This window comes from Vicugna pacos, chromosome 35 (genome assembly GCF_048564905.1).
Source record: "Vicugna pacos chromosome 35, VicPac4, whole genome shotgun sequence".
In the NCBI taxonomy this organism is placed as follows: Eukaryota; Metazoa; Chordata; class Mammalia; order Artiodactyla; family Camelidae; genus Vicugna; species Vicugna pacos.
In genome coordinates, this window is record NC_133021.1 from 7,011,367 (window position 1) to 7,035,571 (window position 24,205).

General features: G+C 41.9%; 1 protein-coding gene across 4 annotated transcripts in view; it reads left to right on the forward strand.

Moving 5' to 3' along the window:
• LOC116283279 (trafficking protein particle complex subunit 9-like) overlaps positions 1-11,076 on the forward strand; it is a 35,832-nt gene extending 24,756 nt beyond the window's left edge. Inside the window, exons 5-8 of one of the 4 annotated variants that reach the window (XM_072955142.1) lie at positions 2,004-2,095; positions 6,554-6,628; positions 7,997-8,210; positions 10,825-11,076. In XM_072955142.1, the coding sequence (XP_072811243.1) occupies positions 2,004-2,095; positions 6,554-6,628; positions 7,997-8,210; positions 10,825-10,859 (416 nt within the window). In that variant the 3' untranslated portion in view covers positions 10,860-11,076. Of the gene's footprint in view, positions 1-1,966; positions 2,096-3,321; positions 3,448-6,050; positions 6,234-6,553; positions 6,629-7,996; positions 8,211-10,341; positions 10,675-10,824 lie in introns of those variants that run through there. The other 3 variants (XM_072955143.1, XR_012067195.1, XR_012067196.1) reach the window with 3 other exon arrangements.
• The last annotated feature ends 13,129 nt before the right edge of the window (positions 11,077-24,205 follow it).

Sequence of the window (24,205 nt, forward strand, 5' to 3'; positions counted from 1 at the left end):
CCTCTTTATGCAGTCATCTGTCAGTGCACATTAAGGTTGTTTCCATGTCTTGGCTATTGTAAATAGTGTTGCTGTGAACATTGGTGGACAGGGGTCTTTTTGAATTAGGGTTCCTTCTGGATATATGCCCAGGAGTGGGAATGCTGGGTCATATGAGAAGTCAATTTTTTGTCTCTTGGGGAATCTCCATACTGTTTTCCACAGTGGCTCCACAAAACTGCATTCCCAGCACATTCAATTTTCTTCACAGCCTCTCAAGCATTTCAGGTTTGTGAACTTCTGAATGATGACTGTTCTGCCTGGTGTGAGATGATACTTGATTGTACTTTTGGTTTGCATTTCTCTGATAATGATATTGAGCATTTTTTCATGTGCCTATTGGCCATTTGTATGTTTTCATTGGAAAAAAGTTTGTTTAGGTCTTCTGCCCATTTTTGGATTGAATTGTTTATTTTTCTTTCTTATCAAGTGTAAAAGCTGTTTATATATTCTGGGAATTAAGCCCTTGTCAGTCTCATTTATTGCAAATATTTACTCCCATTACATAAGTTGTCTTTTTGTTTTGCTTGTTGTTTCCTTTGCTGTGCAAAACTTCTAAGTTTAATTAGATCCCACTTGTATATTTTTGCTTGTATTTCTATTGCTTGAGTAGAGTGCTCTAGGAGAACACTGCTGAGATGTATGTCAGATGTTTTGCCTATGTTTACTTCTAAGAGGTTTATACTGTCTTGTCTACATGTTTAAGTCTTTAAGCCATTTTGAATTTATTATTGTGTATGCAGTGAGGGAGTAGTCTAACTTCATTGATTTACATGCAGCTGTCCTGTTTTCCCTACACTATTTGCTGAAGAGGCTGTCTTTACTCCATTGTATGTTTTCACCTCCTTTGTCAAAGTTTCAATGACCAAAAGTTTGTGGGACTATTCTTGATCATTTTGTTTATCCATTCATTGATGGATGGATATTGTTTGTAACTTTGGCTACTCTGAATGATACTGCTATGAAAATTGATGTGCAAGTTTTTGTGAGAATGTTTTCATTCTTTTGGCTGTACAGTTGGCCCGCCATATCTGTAGTTTCCACTTCATGGATCCAGATGGCTGATTGTAAAGGGAGTCGAACATCCTTGGATTATGGTATCCAGGGTGGGGGGTTCCTGAAACCAACCCCCTGAGGATACTGAGGGATGACTCTATATGTACGAGTGGAATTGCTGAGCCATATGATAACCCTAAACTTTTGAGGAAACACCAGACTTTTCCAAAGAAGCTGTACCATTTTCCCTTTCCAATGGCTGCATATGAGCGTTCCCATTTCTCTGCCGCCTGACCGACACCTTTTATTGTCCATGTTTTGATTATAACCATCCTAGTGGGTGTAAAATGAGATATCATTTTGATTTTGATTTAGCTAGTGATGCTGAGCATCTTTTCATATGCTTATTGGTCATGTGTGCATCTATTTAAATCCTTGGCAAATTTAAAAATTGGGTCGATTTTCTCTGTATTGTTCAGTTGTAAGCATTTGTTATATATCCTGGATACTAGCCTTTTATTCAAAACATGCTTTGCCAAGTTTTTCTCCTATTCTACAGATTGTCGTTTCACTTTACATTTTTTATATTTTTAAACAATTTCTTAATAGGGGCGGTAATTAGATTTGTTAGTTTATTTTATTTTTTTTTGCCAAGCACGCACTCTATCACTTGAGCTACCGCCTTCCACTTTCATTTCACTTTCTTGATGATGTCCTTTATAACAAAAATGTTTTAATTTTGTTGAAGTCCAGTTTATCTGTTTTTTTTTTTTATCACTTGTGCTCTTGGTATTGTATCTAGGAAACCATAGCCTATCCTAAGACCACAAATATTTATACTATGTCTTCTTTTAGAAAGTTTATAGGTTTAGTTTTTACGTTTCTGTCTGTAATCCATTTTGAATTAATTTTTATTTGTTATATACTACAGGGGGGTCCAGATTCCAGATTCATTCTTTTGCCTGCAGATACCCAGGTGTCCCTGCACCATTTGTTGAATAGACAGACAATTCTTTCAATGGAGTGTTGTTGGCATCATTGTGGAAAACTGACTGTAAATGTAAGTTTCCCCCCCCCCCTGGATTTTTTATTCTGTCTCATAGATTTATGTATCCAAACTTATGCCAGTACCAAAATGACTTGAGTATTATAGATTTGTCTAGTAAACTTTAAAGTGAGTTCTCCACCTTTGCTCTTCTTTTTCAAGATTGTTTTGGCTAACCTGTGTCCCTTGCAGTTCCATATGAATTTTGGGATCAGTTTTTCAATTTTTGCAAAGAAGTCAGCTGGAATTTTGATAGGGATTCCACTGAATTTGTAGATCACTTTAGGGAGTCTTAACATTTTTAACAATATTGTCTACCATTCCAACAACATGGGATGTCTTCCATATATGTAGATCTTTTAAATTTATTTCCGGCGATACTTCAAAATATTCAATGTACAAACCTTGTAAATTTTTGTTAAATGTATCTCTCATTTTATTTTTAATCCTGTTGTAAATGGAAAGGCTGAGCTTCTTAAGTGTGGGACTATATATCAATTTGTTTATTTCTAGGATTCCTACACAACAAATACCCTAGGTTTATATTTGCTACATAAATCTATCCACATCTCTTCCCTCCCCCATGATTTAAGAAACCAAGGCCCAGTTTAAGCTACCTGAACACATATGTGGAAGTGAGAAATGAGACCCTTGAACGGGGCTTTGTGCAGATGATACTGAGAGCTTATTCAGGATGGTTTCATCTTAATTTTTTTAACCAGTCGTTTCATTGTACATAGTCAGATACAGTAAGAAAATGCCCTTTAGATGTGCAGAGGATCTAAGGCTATCATTTTCAAATGATTTCTTGTGAGAGAGTTGTACTTGAAACCTATTTTGTGTCAATCTTTGAAGATTCATGTTTCAGGAGCTTTGACTATAGAACACTTGTATTTATTCAATAACTACAACTAAATGCTCAAACAACATGTAAGAGTTTGAGCAAACTGCCCCCGCCCCGTAGTGCTGGGTGGCTGCAGCTGTAACTGGAGTCAGCGCTTACCTCTCCCAGTACGCTTGTGCTGATCTGCTCAAAGGGGTTCGTCCAACACTTTGTCTGTAGTCTGTTGGACAAAGCCATAAAACATTGATTTAATGTTGCTGGAATGGAATCTATTCTTATTAATATTAAGTAAGCACATATTGAGTGCTTACTGTTTGTTGGGAATTGTCTCTCAGCCTCACATGAATATTATTTCTCTTAAAACCACACATATTTCCTTCTTATTTGCACTTTACAGATAAGGAGACTGAGGATTAGGTCTTCTCTCTTTTGGTGGGAGCTCATTATCAATGACTGCAAGCTGTAAGGAAAAAGATATTGATTCATCCTGAGAAAACATTTTTCTGAGGGTCAGCAGTGAAGAGGGTGACCACTGAAGAGGGTGATCATTGTTCGAGTGAGACGAGCCCCGGGTTGTACGGAGTCAGCATCCTTGTCCTGGATATGGCATGTGAAGAGCTGCGTGGTGGGTGAGGCGGCGTGGCTGCACAGGGAACAAGGATGCCAGGCTGTTGGGCTGTGCTCAGGCCCAGTGGGGCTTTCTCTTAAGGGCAGGGGACCGTCATTGACAGATTTTAAGTAGGGGAGTGCAGTGCTCTCGTAGATCACTATTGTTTAGAATGCTTGGAAACATTTAGAAGGCTCGGCAGGAGGTGATGTGATGAGTCAAAGTAGGGTGGCTGCAAGGTGTAGCAGTGTTCAATCTTCAAGTGGTTTTCAGTCCCATGTTTGTGGCTCAGTAGCCATGTCACCTTGGATGCTGCACTCAAGGAAGTGAAACAATTTATCTAATCAATTGAAGCAGTGATGTACAGACTTCCCAGGACTGCTGTGGAGATCCAGTGAGATAACATGTGCACAGTGTGCCTCGTGGTCCCCAGCACAGAGTCAGTGCTGAGTGAGTGCCAGTGAGTACCTGGTAGAACAGGTGTGGGCGGTGGGACTCAGTGGGCCATGAAGGGGGCTACAGTCACATCTGTGAGTGATGGGCCTGAGCTATGAGGGATAGGGAGACCTTGCCCCCGACCAGGGGCCCTGGGCAGGACGGCTATGGGAGGAGCACTGTGAAGTCAGCTCATTGCAGGTAGAGTTGGGTGTGCCCTTGAGACATCTAAGTGCAGTGTCACGGGCTCACAGAGGAGGTCTGGGCCTGGGCTGTGCATTTCCCTATAATCTCAATCACTGAGGACCCTGAGGTATTGATCACTGAATGTGAAACATACTTTAAGGACAAGTGAAGAGTAGTATCATCTCTGTCATCAAAGCTCATGTCTGTTTATTCATCACTCAGTTTGCTAATTGGGTACTTACAGAGCTCACTTCATCGCCCTCTCCTGGGCTCAGGCTCCACTGTAAAGAGCTGGTGAGCCTCCCTCTTTTCCAGAAGAAGACACATTTAGCTGGTAGCCTTCTGTACCTCGCCAGACTTAGAATTTAAGTTTGTTGTTTTAATTCTATTTTCTGTTGGCCATCTCCTGACAGGAGAGACGTTTTACCTCATGGTAATGTTTCAATTATATGTTACTGAGAATTGCTGATCTAATCCATAGTGTCTGTATTCTATTAACTTTGTAGAGTACTTATCATTTGTCTGTCTTTGTCCTCTAATTTTGTTTGCCCCTTCCAGGTTCTATCCTATTTGGGGCCTTATTTTTTTTTAATTAAAAAATATCTGTTAGCAGTTAAGAAAACAAAGGAAAACAAAAAATGCACATGATAACTAAATTTAGAAAATATCTTGTGTGTTTTCTGGATGGTTCTAGAAACTCATGAAAACCTTCATTACACAAGTTCCTTAAAATGCTGATTAAGAAATAAAACATTCCTTCCTCATCTTTCAAGCTGCATAGCTAATTGTCAAGAAAGTGAGGGGAAATCCTCAGAAACCAAGACAAACCAGAAAGCAGGGATTCTGGGAGATACACGAGCCTTAGAAGCCTTGTGGTGCCTGTTGGCTCCTTAACTGACTTTCAGTTGCCCTGACAGGAAGGCAGGAGTTTAGCCCCAGGCCTCTCACACTGGGAGTTGGATGGCTGATCCTATGTAAGGCGAAGCCCATCCTGAGAAGCCTGCTTTACTAAAGGGTGAATTAGAAAGAAAGAAAAAAAATTCCTCAAGGCAAGAAAGTAAGGAAAGTCAATTTTGTTGGAAGAGGGGAAAAATAACAAATCCAAAGTAAGGATTTAGTTTAAAACTGTTCTGGCATGAGAGTGACCACAAACTCCTGACAGAAATTCACAGCCCCTCCCGGAATGAGAAGTTGTGTTTTGAATGAGTCAGTGGACAGCCATTCCGAAAAAGGCCTCCAGAGTTTCCTGGATCAAGATACTGGACCCAAACACCTCTCTTCCAAGGTCTCATTTAAATAACCAGAAAGGTTTTAAAGGAAAGAAGCCATAATAATAGTTCTATTTATTGACATTACTATATGCTAGGAATTCAGAGGTGACTATGGAGTTGTCTCCTCTTTTATGGACCTTACTTTCTGTTTGGGGAGACGCAGTGACATATTTGGGGAGCTGGGTGGAGGGAGGTGTTAGTCTGTTGCAATTAGCCAGGAGAGGAGATTAAGAAAGCAGTGAAGGGTGGGTGACATTTTTAGCTGAGGAAAGTCCTGTTCAGTTGGCTTTTAATTGCAGGCTCGATGAGTTGTCACTCATCAGGAATTGATCTTATGGAGGATCGACTTAACTCAGGCCTCTTCAGAATGGACATGTGAAACTGAGGAAAGACAGTCAAATCTGTGCAGGTGTTAAAGTCCACGTGAACGAGCTCCATCGCTGAGCCAAAGATAGGGCAAGTAGGCAGCACTTCTTGAGGACAGGAGTGGTTTTGAAGGTTCTCCATGAATGAATCCCAGGGAACCGAGATGGCCAGTTGTCAAACTGTGACTTTGCTCTTTGGACGGTGTATCCACCAAGGGTATTGGCAGTTTATACGTTTTCATTTCTCTTTAATACATGTCAGGTGATGAGGACGTGGGCACAAACGTTTGACACCTTGTCGAGGTGACTTTGGGTACCTGCCTAGAAGCGCGGGCACAACTGCGGCTGCGTCATACATCTTGCCGCCCATCCCGTTCCCCGGCTCCGTGATCACGGCAGAGTGGTTCCTTGTTGACCTGTTTGTCTCCTCTGTGACATCGTAAACCAACAAACGGTGGAACATATGAGCTTGGCTTTGTTCTTTTCCATCCTTCTCTTTTAATGATGATGACTGATAGTGGACCCAGTTACGTTAGCAGATGGTTTACAAGTAGGGCTCTCAGTACAAACCTTGTAATCCCCGCTTTGTGATCCATAGAAGAAAGTTACATTCCTTCCAAATTATTTGGATGCACTTCTGTGGGAAATTGGTGTGAGTTTGAATATGTATTTCCCCTCTGAATCATCATGGCTTGAGATGAATGTGGGTAGACATGGAATGTGTTTCATGTACTTGAACTGTATTGTCCCCTAATTTCTCCCCAGCTTTTTAAAGTCATCACTGGAGTGCTACCACCAGAGTGTCCCAAAGCATCCACCACTGCCTGTTCTTCAGATACTGTGAGTTCCCAAGTTGGAGAAGGCTGCTGGCTGCTGAGGCATTCTCTGGCACATCTCTGGCTGGCTGATGTGGGCTTTGCACCCAAGACTTGGCAGACAGTAACTAACCACCATCACGTCCATTTCTGGGACACTCATGGAGGATTTTAGACCTATGCTAATGGCATACGTTATTTCATTTAGTTTTCCCAACAATCAAAATTAGATTTTATCACCTGTATTAATAAGGAAACTTTCAAAGCGAGTGCCGTGCAGACTTCGGACTGGAACACGGGTCTTTCTGATTCCTGTCTCTCTTCACTCCGCGGCCTATTCTTCCAGATGGCCAGGAGACTCTTCCTCTGTCTTGAGTTTCCTGCTGATGTTACCACTCTCTTTGTTTCTAGGAGAGGAAAACAAGTCTAAGCTTACTTTCCAGTTGGAAATGGAATGGAGAGTTAATGTTGGAAGCTGGGAGAGACTGTCCTGTGACGAAGTGGTCTCCGAGCCACTTCCACTGGGACGTCACGTGACTGTCTGGGCCCCTTGCTCAGCCTGTGCACAGGTGACAGCACAGATGTGCCGAGCAGTCCTCCCGGACAGGGCAGTGGGGTGGAAATGAGTTTGGGGATTTGGTTTCATTTCATAGGTTCCTGAGGGTCTTGGCCTGGCACTTCGAGTGGGAGCATTCCCTGTCCCACAGACTCATGCTCTGGGCCCGTGCAGACCTGACGCGGCCTCAGCCTGAGGCTCAGGGCCCGTGGTGATGAGGAGCATTTTAGTCCAGGGTCTGCCGGTGGCTCTGACACTTCTGGGTCATGGGAATTTTTCCAGGATGATAACAATTCCTCCCCGAGTTTGCTGAAGTCCTGCAGGGGTAGTAATAGTTTCTGAGGTGATTGTAATGATTCAGAAATGGGCGCAGCGTGTGCTGGCAGGTAGCTGGTGCTTAAGGAGCAGAAGTGGCAGTCACTCTGTCAGCCTCTCCCTGTGCGCTCTGTGCTTTGAGAGTTTGTGTGTTTGGTGAAAGTCCCGCCCAAACCCTAGGGACTAGATGAACTGTTGTTCCTTTACTTTCCCTTCCTTTTCCTATTTCCCTTCTCTGTGTCCCATGTTTAGGTAGCAGATTCCTCTGTTTCAGGGAATATGGGCCTTTCTAGTAAAAGGACAGGCTGAACGCGGAGAGGTGGGGCCCAGAGGGGATCTGGAGAGTCTGCACAGCGCTGCTTCCCTGCGTTTCTGCATCCGGTCCCGTCAGTGCGCTAAGTCAGCCTTCCTCTTCCTTCCTGTGTTATCCAGTCTCTGTTTCATGGGAAAACCATTTTTACATACCTTTTTTCACTTACACGTTTTGTTCAGATGCTTGTTGCTTTTCTCCCTGTGCTCCAGCGTTCCGAGGAGAGAATTCAGCAGTGCAGCATCCTCTCCGAGCTCTATGGTTTGATCGGCTTCCGCTGCAAGTCCGCCTTCTTAAAGCGGGTGGCCCCCGTGCAGTGCGCGTCCCCCAGCATCCCGGAGCCTGGCGGGAAGGCCTGCTACCGACTCCTCCTGCAGACGCTTCCTGGCTACAGTCTGTCGCTGGACCTGCAGGACTTCAGCAAAGGTGTTGGAACTAAAACATTGCTTCAGTCCCATTAACCATGCCTGGTTTGGGCCCTGCTGTCCTGCCTCATCAGGGTGAATTCTGATTCGTGTAGAACAGGGCTCAGCAGACTTTTTCTGTCAAGGGCCTGGGAGTAAATATTTCAGGGTCTGCAAACCTCCTGGTCTCTGGTGCAGCTTCTCAGCTCTGCTGTTCAGACGCCAGAGCAGCCGGACAATCCACACACCCACAGAGCTTTATTCACAGCGGTGGCTGGGGCCACATTGGGGGTGTGAACTGCAGTTGTCCCCACAGCCTCCTCACTGTTGACACCTGCACCAGAGCGTGCATTTGTGACAATGGGTGAACCTACACTGACACGTCATCATCACCCAGAGCCCACACTTGACACGAAGATTTACCCTTGGTGGTGTGCAGTCTGTGGGTTTGGGCAGATGTACAATGACACGTATCCACTATCACAGCATCATACAGAGTAGTCTGTCTTAGTGACCTTAAAAATTCTCAGTGCTGCACATCATTCATTGCCCCTTCCCCTCTAACCTCTGACAGCTACTGATCTTTTAGTCTCTGTGGTTTTGCCTTTCCCAGAACACCATACAGTTGGAATCAGACAGTTGCAGAACCTTCCCAGATTGGCTTCTTTCACTTAGTAATATGCATTTAAGGTTCCTCCATGTCTTTCCATGCCTTGAAAACTCATTTCATTTTAGCACCAAATAATAGTCCATTTTCAGGCTGGACCACAGTTTATTTATCCATTCACCTACTGAAGAACAGCTTAGTTGCTTCTGAGTTCTGGTGATTATGAATAAAGCTGCTATTAACATCTGTATGCAGATTTGTGTGTGGACATAAGTTTCCATTTTGTCGAGTAAACACCAAGGAGCACAGTTGCCGGATCATATGTTAGGAGTACATTTAGTTTTGTGAAAAATTGCCAGACCGTCTTCCAAAGTATCTGGGCCATTTTACATTCCCACCAACAATGCATGAGAATTCCTGTCACTCCACATCCTCACCAGCATTCGCTGCTGTCAGTGTTCTGCATTTTGGCAGTTCTGACAGGTGTGCAGTGGTACCTCGCTGTTTCAGTCTGCATCCCCTTGATGACAGATGCTGTTGAGCATCTTTCCATAGACTTCTTTGGCATCTAGATTTCTTCTTTGATGAGGTGTGTGTTCAGGCATTTTGCTCATTTTTTAATCAGGTTATTCATTCTTCTTGTTGAGTTTAAAGAGATTTTGGTACATTCTGGATATCAGCCATTTATCAGTGTGTCCCTGCCCTTCACCTGCAGCACCGGAGTTGTCCTTTTCATCTCAGAGGAGTGTCAGCTCTTCAAAGAGGTTCCCTGTCTTCCCTCAGCCTAAATACAGTCCTTGTATTTTTCACTTTCATTGACTCATTTTGTTCTTTTTAAATAGCATTTCCCATAATTTGTAAGTACATGAAATACAAATAAAAGGGCAGTGATTGAACACCGCCTCCCCCGCCAGTCTGTGTGCCCTGTAAGAGCAGAGGCCCTGTCCCCACTCACCGTGTCCCATGACATCACATGGCACATGTCCATGTAAAAGAGTGTAACGTGGGGCCAAACCTGATGAGCAGCTATGGCGATATGTGTTGGCTACCATTTATTGAATAGAGTTTTTTTCTTGATCTTAGTTTTTAAATCGCATGAATGAAACATATTTCTTTTGAAAAATAAAACAAAAAACACACCTCCATGTGATTGGTACTTTCTACTTAGCCTTCTGATCCAGGAGAGGATGTTCACCATCATTTTGTGGAGGAGGTTGGGGAGCTAAAGTGAGAGAGTGTGATCAAATAAAGTAAAAATAATTACTATCAGCTGGCTTTATTTTCACTAAGACATGAAAGTTACTTTAAACCCTATCTCAGCTGTTGTTCTGTTGTTTTAAACATTTCTCATAGAATTAAATGGAAGCCCACTAAACTCTGAAAGGGAAATTGTGTGCTCAGGTCCTGAAAAGTGTTTATGTCTATTTCAAGAAATGCACATTTTCCCTGTTGGTTACAGAAAGTCGAGGCTGGAACACAGCTGTGTGCTGTGTGTGTCTGCCGGCTTCACGGACTGCTCAGTCATTTTCATTTTCTTGTGTTGCAGTGTATGAAGGTTTTCCATCAGAACTTTTGCTCAGCCATTTCCTGAATGAGGGATTGAATTTTCCACAGGAAATCTTATGAAAGAGAGTGACAAAGACACATGGGTTTCCCAAAAAGCAATAGTTGATGATATAAACTCTCACATTGGTGAACTTTTTGAATACAAGCAAGTTGAGAATTTTATCACTAGGTCATATGCCACAAATCTGTCTTAAGAATAAAAAATTCAAATTTTCTAGAAGAAGCAGTTTGAATCAACTAGAAATTATGATTTGTACACTATTTGGTGTTAGAACTTATACGCAGTCTTACCATAATTGCCTGTAGTAGGTACTGGATCATTATTTATTTATTAAAAAAAAATCCACTAGATTCTATTTGCCCCATTCTTGATGCCTCAGTGCTGAGGTTAGTTAAGTTGGGCCGTTTAGAATTCTTAGCTAGGTTTTCAGGACATTGATTTCAGCCTCTCTCTCTTTTTTAGAATCTCTTATTTTGTGTCGGTCTTTGGTCTTTTGACAACGTGGAAATGCTGCACGGATCTGATTTTCCCTTTTTTCCTGTCTTTTTGGGAAAGGATTTCTGTAAGTCAGACTAGTAGGACATTAATTTTTTGTGTGTGGGGTATGTTTGGTCAGCTCTAAGGATTTCAATTAATACATATTAATACTTACTATTCAGCTATAAAAATTATAAAATAACTTAAGAATACATCAATAAGTATAGAACAATAAGCCCATCACCCAGATTAAGGAATTCACAAACCTTTCCATATTTCCATTATTCAGACCTTTTTTCTTTTATTTGTCCTTTGTTGAAGTATTTGAAAGCAAATCCCAGAAGACATGTCATTTTACCCTATATACTCAATAGGCATGTCTGAAAAACGAGGGCCTTTTCTTTGATCAGGTTTTTCCATTTGACCCATGTTCTCGTTAAGTACCAGCTGTATCAGGCATCTCACTAGGCATTAGGGATCCTTGGGGCAATGAGACAGTCCTGGCTCCCAAGGAAGTTAAGGGTTTATGGAAGAAACCAACACAGAAGCTTAGGTGCCTCACCTAAGGTCCCTGCTGGATGACAGCAATTGGACAAAATTTGTGCACAATACAGTAGGATTCACAGAAGGGACTGGTCAGACTTGTAGGGCAGGCCATGAGAGAGGTGGTCAGCAGGGCTACAAGAGGAGGAATCATTTGATCAGAATCTGAAATCCTTTCTGCCAACCTTTCTACAAAGCCCCCAGGGCCCATTACACACAGCCCTGCGCTGTAAATGTTTTTGATTCCTGTTACCACATCTCCTTCAGGAAGGATTTTAAGGTGGAAAATATTTAAAATTAATAATTGTTGCCAGAAAGGACATAGAACAAGAAACATGGAAACAACACAATGTCCATCAGCACATGACTGGATAAAGACGAGGTGATACATATATACAATGGAATACTACTCAGCCATAAAAGATACCATTTGCAGCAACATGGATGGACCTGAAGACTGTCATTCTAATTGAAGTGGGGTGGAAAGAGAAAGAAAAATGCCATATGACTTCATTTATGAGGAATCTAAAATTAATAGCAATAATAATAAGACCACAAATGAACTAATTATTACTTTGATTTCTTGAACATGTGTAAGCACATTTGACTGTCCTTTGTGATTGGATTACCATATTTTGTTTATTCTTTTGTAGTTGGCTTTATTCCTCTGGTAACTATGTAAGTTTAAAAATCTAAAGCTCTAATCTGTTCTTAGAAACAATAATTAGTACATATATGTAAACTAGAAAAATGCAGTATACTCTGTACATGTATTTACATGCAATATGTATATGTGGAGTTGAACTGTAATAATTCTACCTAATAAAACTGAAAAAGGAAACAAATAAAATAATTTATTTAAAAAAATCACCCCTCTTTAGATATTAAAGCGTTCAGTTCTCAGATTCTGTTAAAGACTACATGGAAGTGGGCTTTAATGATGTTCTCCTTGCTCCTCAGTGAGCAGCCTGGGCTGCACAGCTTGGATGCCACAGGCACCCAGGACTTGCTGGCTTGCTCCTCACTTGTTGGGAGGAAGGTTAGCTGCTTCAGGAATATTTATGCTCTTAGAAGCTGCTGAAAACCCCACAGAGCTTCTGTTTACATGGAGTGTATCTGTCAATATACCCCATTTTAGAAATTAGAACAGAAAATTTTAAACCCAAGAACTGACAAGCACTCGCTGTCCCAGCACGTGGTCAAAGCAGTGCTGCCATGGTGGTGTGTGTTGGTTCTAGAAAAAATGCACCGCACACTCAAGAATGAGGGTGAACGCACAGATCTCATCTCAGCAACGCTATGAAGAGCTGGGACCAAAAGCCCCTAAAAAAGTGCTGAAGTCCCCAGATGTCCCAGAACACACAGAGCCATGGGATCAAGAATCCAGGGTCTCGTGGATCATCAGTCTTGGAGATCGCGTCCTGGGTCAGGAGTAGCAGAAGTGGGGATACCAGGCACACAGTCCTGTTGACAGCAACGCTTTAAAGGTGTTGAATTGACTAAAAGTTTGGCAAAGATTTGCATTTAGAATACTAGAATTCCTCTCCTGGAGACGTTACAAGGATAACACTGATTAAAAGAGGATGATTGGAATGGATTAATTATGATACTTATGACATGAGCTGCTAACACTAACCCTGCACTCAGTGTAGACTAAACCTTTTATGTACACACTTCTTTAGGTCTCCACACCCCTGCAAGGTGGCATTAAGCCCTCATACAACCATGAAACCAGTGACTATAAAACAGCTATAAGGCTTCCTCTCCAGCATGAGGTAGCAAAAAAAGCAATGATTTTCAATGACAAAAGCAAAACTCATATATTTTGGGGAAAGAAAGCAAATGAAACACTGAAGAACAATAAACCAAAAGAGCAGATGGAATGGAAAGCTTTATTGAAGAAAGCAATGATAGACTCAATTAAAACAGCTAATGTCCCTGGTATAATTGAACCATCAATTCAAAATTTTGGAACAGTGTGTTGTGAAATTACTGCCTCATTTAATATTGGAATTCCTAGTTGGACCAATTTGATATGCATCACTGGTGCGAGGTTAGCTATTTGGGTAAATAACAATACTCCTATTTTTTTAAGTTAACAGGGAACATAATACAGGACTCCAGATTTAGGGAGAGAATGCAAACAACTACTATCATACTCCATCCGTAAGGACACGTGTCCCTGCATCACCAAAGCAATGAGAATTTGCACAAAGAAAACACTGTTCTCCTATTGTGACAAATACGAGACAGTGAGCCATGAATTACGAGAACAAGCAACTGTTTGAATGCCATGGGCAAATTTTTTTATCATCTTGAAAACATCACTGATGCTCTAGGTAAGAAAAAGAATTATTTTACTAAAAAATCCAACTGACACAGGGGTTTTTCCAAGCGAGAAGGTGATTCCAGAAAGTGCAATAAAATGAGTAAAGATTATCTGTGCTGTGACGGAGCTGGCCTTAGACTGACCAGCATCACGATTCCTGGTTTTACACTTGCTCTCTGCTCGTCACCTCAGACACAAGAACTCATCAAATGATTTTTTTAAGAAAAAAAGATAAATAAAATCTAACTACAAGATGTGGTATGAAAAGCAGTAGTGAAGATGTCTGACCTAATAATGCAGCCACTGTAATGTAGCGCTTATTTGGGCACTAGAATTTTTTAATTCATGATTTATTTTACATCCTATTTTTATCTTAAAGGAGACACTTAAAGTTTTCTACTTTATTCAACATATCTTGTGGGTGTTGTGGCATACAATGATATGGCAGTTTTCAGAGATTTAAAACCGCCTCTGTGGTTGTGGCCAGGAAAGGCAAGGCTCCCTCACAGCTGCGACAGAGAAGAAATCCCCGGAGTCCGCCTCCGGGCAGCTTCCAAACCGCATCTGCTTGCACTTGGCACAGGACACCATCAGCAAGTGTAACTCTGACAAGGAGACATTCCCGCGGACTTGGGAGGTGCTCTAACATTGTGAAGCCACTTGTTTCCCAGTTAGGTAAGGCTTGGAAAAATAGTTTATTATAAGTGACTTCCTTTGTATGTTCCTTTTTTCCTGAGAGGTCACTAATTAGCAAAGAATATAAAATACCGCATAATATAAGAATTTAGGTACCCCAATTTCCATCTACCTATTTGTTTATCATATTTATACTTAGGTTACATTTTCGAAGACGTTCACTTCTGGGCACCAAAAAAGACAGGTTACAAAATATTTATTATAAAAAGGAGGGACTGGGTCTAAGGGTTAAAAAACACTACTGATAACAATAAAAACCATAAAATATTTTTAATCTCAGTTGCATCAGACCTTCCCGATTTCTCCCTCATGTTCACATTACAACAGTAATGTAATCTCTGTTCTCCCAAGACTCGGTCCTGATTGCCACCCATCCAGGTATCTGTCTGTGGGTCCCAACTTGTCCTCGAGGCCCCCGAACACACCTTACAGGGTGAACGTTCTTTATTGTCCCTACTGTAGGGGAAACCTGGAAGTCCCAGGCACTGTCCAGGATTCACACCTACCTGCAAAAATCAAAGTCATGTGACTGAAACGGGACAACCCAGGTGGTGTGATAGGGCTGAAAGCTCACCAAAAACAGGTTTGGGGGCCTTACCCAAGCCCTCCATCTCCTCACATGAAGAAGGACAGGGAGGCCCAATTATCCACAGGACTGGGGGCCTTCATTACTCCATGAGTAAAGGATTTGTGTCAGTGCCACCTTTCGACAGGGAACCCCAGAACCCAGACTTGGAAGCACCCCGTCCCCTCCCCTCTGAACAAATATTCTCTCAAGACATATAGTGAGAGATGGGAGCCCCTGTGAGCTCTGGAATAAGATGCAATCTGAAAGTCTGCTGGCAACAAATGCTGTGGAGCTCGGGCAGCCCCCAGGGCCACCAGCCCTTCTGGTACCACTGATGCCCACACTTCCATCCACAACAGTTCCTCAGGACCCTTACGCACACATAACCATCACACAAAAATTATTGATTAGATGTATTTTAAGAGAAATAACATTATGAGAATGCCAAATTCATGGCAAGTCAGAGTCAAGACCCCAGAGTATTTACTGGATGAGATCTCACGTGTGCTCCCCAGTGAGCTTTAAACCCTTAGGACACAGTCATGGAACAGTAGGCATTTTCTTTCTTTCCTCCAAGTTGGCTTTACTGGAGAACTCCATAGACACAGGAAGACTCTGGGTCCCAACTCTACTCCTTACACCATGGGCTCATCATGTGAAGTGGGATCAGCGCTGGTGCAACCGGCTCCAATGTGAGCACTCCCATGTCCACCTACCTGAGGAGCAGAGCTCCCGCCACAGGAGCAGAGTCCCCAAGGAACAGAGCTCCCCCCACAGGCACTGCAGCGCCTGTAAGAATCAGGTATCTGATGAGTGAGCCTGGGGCGGGCAAGACAGGAAGCAAGCACCTCTCCCTCAAGCTCGGCAGGTGATCTCTCTGTCATCTTGAATAAATACGGTCAGCATTAAATATGTTTGACAAGAGGGTAAAAGGTAAGGCCTCCCCAAATCTCCACGCATTCCTTTAGTGGGAGTCCTAGTAGAACACATGACGACAAGAGACTCTAGCTTTACATGCACACATTGCCCTCAGGGCTGCAGGGGAAGCCACGGTGCTGCCTCTGCCGCACCTCCTACCCTAATTCCCCAGACTGCACAGGGGCCGCTGACACGTTTCTCCGACTTTCTCTCCTTGGTTGTGCTGCTCTTCCAGCTTCTAAGAACTCACAAGAACCTCACAGGAAAATCTTTAACAATGAACCCAAGTGAAATGAAATCAAACACAGAAACACCCTGCCTTCATCATTACTTTACATTTTAGGAAGAAATTCTTGAAGATGACTCCCTGACCTGAAGGGGTGGATGGAGGAGAAAAGAAAACAAGACAAGCATTTTTGGCCCATTAACAATGAGAGGTAACCAGATGGTGGCTAGTTTTCCTTGCACCTCTCTGTCAGCCCCAATTTCACATGCCCCTCCCAACTGAACTCATCAGAACGCAACTGAAGGGGACGGCTGTGCAAGTTTATGTTGGAAACCAAGGAAATTGCTACAGAAACAGCCTCCTAAACCCAGCGAGAACACTGTAAGCTGACCAGTGCCAGGATCTGAATACTAAAACATGCAGATCCAAACTCCGACCCTATCCCTGGTGGGTGTACTTACAGTAGGGGTGTCGCCGTGCAATTTGTCAGCATCCAACATATAAAAATGAAAGGGACTCCAGTTTTCAACATCACAGTCCCTCTGAAACAACTGGTGGTCAATTAGCGTTTGTCGGCAGCAAAACTCGATTTTCTCCCCTGCACGTGGAGGTGAACACACAGACGAGACTGATGATCCCCGCTGCGAGTGTAGCTAAGTGTTTCTAAGCAAACTGGCTCCAATATCCTCCTGATGAGCAGGGAAGTGTGTGAGCCGCGGGGCTCTGCACACTAACGGCCAGGCAAGGAGGGCGCTTCCTTACTTTGGGGAGAAAAACGCGGAAGCAGCACTCACTGGAAATAAATTCTAATTAAAATTTCAGGTGCGGTTCCTGCAGCGGAACCCACGCCAATAGATGAAGCTTCCTCCATGCTGTCCAGTCACGTGAGCCAGGCTCATTAATATACTTGTGTGTTTGGTTTAGCAAGTGAATCATGTCTGTTTTCTGGAAATTACATGAGGGTGGAAAACCTTCCAAACATGTTCATTTATTTGCTGTAGGATTTGTTCAATCCTCTTAAGAGCATTTAGAATGACAACCTTCTGAAATTAGCATCTTTGCCCGAGAGACCTTTCCAGTCACATGCGCCGAACCCTAGGACAACCCAGAAGCAAAATCAAAACCGTTTCAGCTGCACAGCACCGCAGAAACTGAGGCTCTGAGTAGTCATGTTTCCAGCATTTGGTGGAGCCAGGATCCAAACCCGTGTCCAGTTTGAGAATGAAGGATTTTTTTCTCCACACCCTTTTCCTCCTCTGCCCAAATTAATCAGCCTCTGCTGCTCTTTTATAATGAGTATCGTATGACTCATCTTCTCTGTCTGTAAAATGGAAATGGGAAATACTTCTACCCAATAAATGTCATAGAATTTACTCACAAAGTTATATATATTAAAAAAAGGAAAAACAGCCAGGGCCTTACTCTATCTAGGAATATGAATCATTTTTGTAATGTATCAGTTGTTACTAGAATAGACTTTTGAAAATGCAACACATCCTCAGAAAACTGCAACTATTATTCAATAAAAATATCACAGAAAATTTCTGAAAATAATTTAAAGGAAAATCATTTGTAACTGAATCATATTCTAGGCACACTGAATACATTCTATTTAGAGAACTCCTACTATTTTCCTTAATATATGACCTATAAAAATACACCCAGCATTAATCATTTTATCTTCACTCATTTTTAAAATTCTTAAGGGATGCTATTTTTCTTAAATCAAATGAGGAGGTATTCACAAGCCAATGGACAACGGAATTACCTAAGAAGACATTATAAAGCAGCAAGAGCAACTAGCACAATGCCAAGCATTCTGCCTTAGATAACTCGTACCATCTCATTTTGAACTGACCGCTTGGAGGTGAGCTCCATCAGCCCATTTAACACACGACGAAACTGAGGCTCTGAGTAGTCATGTTTCCAGTATTTGGTGGAGCCAGGATCCAAACCCGGATCTTTGTCTATACAGCCTGTACTTTTACCAGATCACACTTACACTCCTCAATCTCCAAATGCTCTCAGTCCCCGAGGTAACTCACCTTCCTTGCGTTTCTAAGAGTTTTAGGAAGTACTGAATTACAAGGACTAAGTAGACATTTGTGTGGGCTAATTTTTTATTTTCTGATTTTCCTGAATCAGTTCAGGCTGAATTCATACTACTTACGAGGAGAAGTCCTGAGGCAGAGGAGAGAGGGGCAGACAAGCCAGACATAAACAGTTTCAAGAGATCCACTTAATCAAGGAAGCAAAGTATTAAATAAACCACTCCAGCAACACGCTTGTCAATAAGCCTTGGTGTCTCTGTCTCAGCCTGAAGGAGGGGAAGCCCTCCAGCCCATCTGCCTTCCTGCCACTTGCCCTGGATGATCTTGGTTCCCTCACCTGTGACAGGTGTGCTCTCCAGGGAATCTTAATAGAGATTAAAAGATAAAACTATATGCAAAGAAGCTACTTATTTGCCAGACAGTGGACACTAAACAAATAATAAAATTATTTTATTTCATGAAAATGGGAGGTAAGTCTCCCAATTAAACATTCCTGATAGAATCCCAAAAAGCACTTTAATTTATCAGCCAGAAATTGTAAAATAGCATTTCTTTTTTAAAGGCTGTATCCATTCTCCCTACTTTTTACCAATCCTGGCTGTTATTCTGAAAATCTATTCCCAGAACTTGGCATCCATCGCCCATATTTAAATCCTTGAAGTTTGAAATTATGATGTAACTTGTGCACATAAATATTCACACCATAATTCACAGAATAAACAAAGACCACAGGAACAGGGCCACCTCCAGACACCATGTGCTCAGAACAGGCCCCAAACTTCATAAAATCAGATGCATGGTGTTTGAACAGAAAGAAAATTGAATGTGATCAAGGAGGCTGACATAGAGCACTGGCCGGCTCACGAGACGACTCCTTCACCCCCTCGTCGGGCTTAAGTCATCTAACTGTTATCAGTTGATCTCTAACAAAAAGTAAAACAGCAGTATGTTTGGAAAGTAACAGTTTTCCCTAAAATATATACATATTGTCAACTAAAAATTGGCACCTGTCATCTACCTCTGATTTGATTAAGTCATGAGCCACTGCAGCTGTTGATTTCAACACCCTCTGAAAGTAGTTCAGGGTGGAGATCAGGAATGGGGTGCTCTGTGCTCTGGGAAAATGGGCCGAAAAGCCTTCAGATAGTTAGACATTTTCAGGAAATCTTATGAGTCCAAATTCTTGCATCTCCTCCTATCTGGAAAAGCACTAAAATCATTAGCAGAGACACCTGCTCCTCGACTAGCAGCAGCCTCTGCCTAAACGTGTATTGGACCGCACGTCCCCCTTCACTGAATTCTCATATAATGCTGAGCTCCCCCTCCTCTTCAGAGCAGTTCCTCCGAGCTCTCTGAGATGCTGTCTAGTGGGCTCTGGTCCTCATTTTGCCCCAGATAAAACTTAACACACAACCCTCACTTTGTGTGGTTTATTAACAGTACCACAAAAATTAAGCTTACATACTTGAACTCATAGTAAACATTCAGTATCATACATTTCTTGACTTTAATTCCTTTTAAAAGTAAATAATTTTTCCATTTCTTAAATTTTGCATCTTGAAATATAAATAAACAGATATTTGTGTCTCTTAGGAAAATATATTCCGGAAAAATTTTAGCTAATTGAAAAAAAGCTATTGTGTGGAGCTATAGAAATTCAGAAGTGGAAAAGAATACTATTTTAACTCAAGGTCTTGTTTGAATGCAGAGATCCTGAGGCCTCAAAAGACATATCAATTTGCCTGATTTTATACACTCTCCTTTAACAGAAAACCTAGAAGTGAGATCCTGGTCTTTGAGAAACCAAGACTTGCCCTGCTGGTGCAGGGATGAACCTGATGAAAATGGGTCGTGAGAAAGAACCAGAATGCGGGGGTCTGTGCGAGGCAGCTGAGGAAAGATGGGTCTCACCTGGTCGTGGGTGAGAAATAGGCGCCCACAGTCCTGGTGTGATAGGCATCCCTCAAGTGCCTGAAAACTACTATTTAGCATACCTGACACCGAAATGTACACAAGCTGTTTAACTAGAAGTCTGACCAATGGGCTTTCTCAGTGACACAACGAGCTATTTTCAAATTAACTCTGCAACTACCGGAAAGTAAGTACAGAAAGCTGATATTAATTATTAAAAATTTACACCAAGAACCAAGGAAGTTCCAGGACAAATATAAATACTTGTTGGAAGTTTAACTATGTGAACTTACTGCCAATTCAGTTATCTTAAAATTAGTGCTATAGAATGTACTGTTCTTTGCTGTTCCAAATCACATTTGAAAGAAAAAATAAGTTTCTTCAGAGTGTTTCTGAAATTTTCTTCTATTTCCTAACACTAAATCTCAGAGATTTAAAGAAATGTGGGTTGGCATTTCATCCATTGTTCTCTAGGCAATTTGTAGTTCCTACAAAAAACAATGGGGGAATCACACAGAAAAGCATTTGAGCATCAGGCTGCTTACATTTCCTATGGAAGTCTTGGAAAATAAATTGGAAATGAACAGCAGGACAGAAACCTGGCCGGAATGTCACTGGCCAGAAGGTGAGAACAAATGTGTTCTCCAACGTGCTCCGGTAGTCACTAGTTGAAATAAACCGAGCAATTGTTCCAGTATACACGCAACTCTATGTGAAAATCTCAACCGTTACCAACCGCTCAGTGCAGCCCGAAGCAATGGATAGACTGCAGAGGCCCCCGGTGGCTCATCGTGGCCTTACACTATGTGCAGGATGAGCAGTGACTCTCCACCCTCTCCTTCCCCAATCTCAAGGGAGATGACTGGTCTTGAGCTGAGCTTACCTCTTAGCAAGCTTTCTCTCAGCCCTAAGTCTAAAGCAAGATAAATGTAGGAAAGCTACCTAGGACTTCACAGAACCATCCCAAAAGGGAACTGAAGCTTCTTTCTTCCCTCTTCTCTGCTGCCTGGAATGTGGAACTGAAGGTTGACCCTCAGGCAGCCACTTTGGGCCATCAGGTTGATGGGCTGAAGATAACAGGCATCTGGCTCTCTGACCCTGCGGCCATTATGCAAACCGGCCCTGGGGTACCGATTGATTGACTTCTGTATGTAAGAGGGAAATACAATTTGAGCATGTTTAAGCCACTGCTGTTGTCTGGGGAACTAGGTGTCGTACATTGCCATGGTAAGTCCTAATGATAAAGTTAAAGATTCACCAAAAAGTATTTACCAAATACTTAATAAATGATAAAGAGATCTTGACTTTTGTTTTAATGTTAAGAAATGTAAATCAAGTTTCAGCATATGCCAGTAGAACAAGACACTGTGGAGAAAAAGCAAAACACACTTTGTAGAGCAGAGTCCCAAAACATCCTCCTCTCCAAGGCACAGGAGGACAGCTTTGACTCTACGTGCCAAGGCTGGAATCACATGGGCTCCCTGTTTTCCTTGTCTTGGGTTGTGTTTTGTTTCCAGCCTTGGGAAAAATGGATAGACTGCTGGTCAAATCATTTCAGGAGCAGCTTCCATCGTGTAGAACCCCTGTCTCTTCCTTTCCTCTGCCTCCTGGAATATTCTGACACAATTAATCAGTCCAGCCTTCTAAATTGAGGAAATGGAGCTCAATCAATCTGCTTTTAGACAGAGTTAAGAAATAGACATTAAAAAACATAACTTGGAAATCTTATCTTCCAGAGGTCAATGCACAGATGATATAGGAGAATATCTGTGAATCACTCTGTAAACACTAAGTACAATACAAACAATATTAGTACTGATTCTATGTTACATTCATCAAAAAAGGAAAACAGAACCCTTTTCACCCAGAAGGAGAACACACTTTGCAATTTTCTGTCACTTTAATTCTTCAAAAGTTTCTATAAAATTGATGTCTTTAAAAAACTCAATGCACATTAGGGACTAATTTTAATTCCTTCATCTCCACTTGTTTTACAGATATCAAGAATGACACCATTTCTAGATATTTTATTTAGGAAAGCCTTTGTTATACATGAGGCACAGAGCATGACAAATTGTCAGTATCACTCAGGATAGGAAACCCATGTTTGTTACCCAAACTTGAAGACATGAAGAAGATGCCTGACATGTCCCACTGACCTTTCAAGCTATTATTTTTCAAACATTTGTTTCTTCTTGGTCCACAACAGAAACGAATTTGTTGATGTGAGTCTCCTTATGTGAAAAGGTCAACCCATCATTACCACTTTAGAGGCTGAAATCTTACCCTCCACATCCATGTGGACATAGCACCTTTACTGATTCCTAACATGATAAATGACCATCGATGACATCTCAGCATGCTCCGATGCAGAGGTTCTCTGCTGCAGTGAGGAGGAAAGGGCCATATGCTTCAAGACGCACTTACTGTCTGTAGCTTACTTGGCAAGGCACTGCAACTTGTCTAAGCTAAAGCTTAAAAGTGGAAAATGGAGACAACATCCATGGAAAAGGACATTTGGAGGCTAATTCCTTGGCCCCACTTCATCCCTTCTCAAGAGCTGTGGGCAACACCTTGAGAAAGGCAGCAACGTGGTGCCCAAGTCATCAAAAAGCTGCGCCTCCTAATAATGGACAGTAAAGCAAGTGTCATCTGGCTCAACATATCTCCCTGTGTTTCTACAGTGTACATCTACTTTTTCTTTATTTTCTCGGTTCGGGGACATTCCGTTTTGAAAATTCCCCTCCCTGCAGTAGAAGTTCTTAATTTCCCAATCACAATGCAGGATTGAAGGGGTTATAACTGAGCTGACGAAACAAAGATCACTATTTATTCCTTGATATTTTTGGCCCATGGACTAAAAGTCGTTGGTTGAGTTAGACATCAATATTATATCTAATTTATACAATTGTCAACTGTCACTTTACTACCAGGTCCTGAAACAGTCACGTGGTCACTAGGTATTTTTTTCTTCCCTTGACCCATGGATTCGATGATTTCTAACCAGACACAATAGCTTTTTGAAAAGAAGTCTGTTTCACCTTTTACTTTTAAACTAAACTTGTGTTCTTGACCCTGACTTCACTGTAATATTCACAAAAATTTATCCAAGGACACTCCCTTTTGACATCATCACTAGATGTCTTGAATACACTGCTGAGCTGATTCTTCCAGATCATTAAAATATATATCCACATTATCCTGTGGTCCTCTTCAATTTGTGGTGTTTTCAGTAATCATTATCTCTTTGGATACTTTATTACACAATTAGCATTTCTTTATCTAATTCAGTTACATTAGTATACAAGATTTCAGAAGAACTGCTTTCTCAAAATGATGATATTTGGCATCTATGGCATTTTTTTAATCAAGTAATTCTATAAGGCTGTCAAGGACAGCAGTGAAGTTTGTGTACAGTGATTGCTGCTTCAGAGTTTCTGGTCTTGCCCCATGATCTTGCAGGTGTCTATGCATCTTTGTCAGTGTCATCACATCAGCCTATTAGGAGCTGAAATTAAACTACCTGGATGCTAATTTTTCTTTTTAAAAACAATAAACTCAATTTCCCCTACTAATTCTTTATTGTTTCTCACACTGAGGCTCTCCACTTTTCCTAATATATGTATTTGGTTGGGAGGGGGGCACAGCCCTGAAAGCCTGCAGACAGCACCAACACTATAAGGGTAACCAGAGGTGGCTGTGGATGTTGTGTGACTTCAGCCACTGAGCACAAGCACCTGCTGTCCCTCCAACTGTTCTGCCTCCATTGCTGACAGCCCTGAAGCTCACTGCCTCTTGTAAAATTCTACATTACAGTTCATATATTTTTAAAAGTTATAAAATTGTGAAAGTTGTCTGTTGTTTGTGTAAAATGGGAGGTACTTGCCTTTGCTCATTTCAGGGTAAACTAATTCCAGAAGGACACACACACACACACACACGCAGTTCTGAGTGCCCCCAATGAAAAGTTTGTAAGGCTTTGGGACAGTGGTGGCACTCAAAGCTTTGGAATTTTGAACTCTATGAAAGCATCACTTATTCAGAAATTAAGCATTGAGAATGCTTAATTCTCAATTAGACCAAGAGAATCAGAATCCCCCACAAGATGCTTACCAGAATTTTTT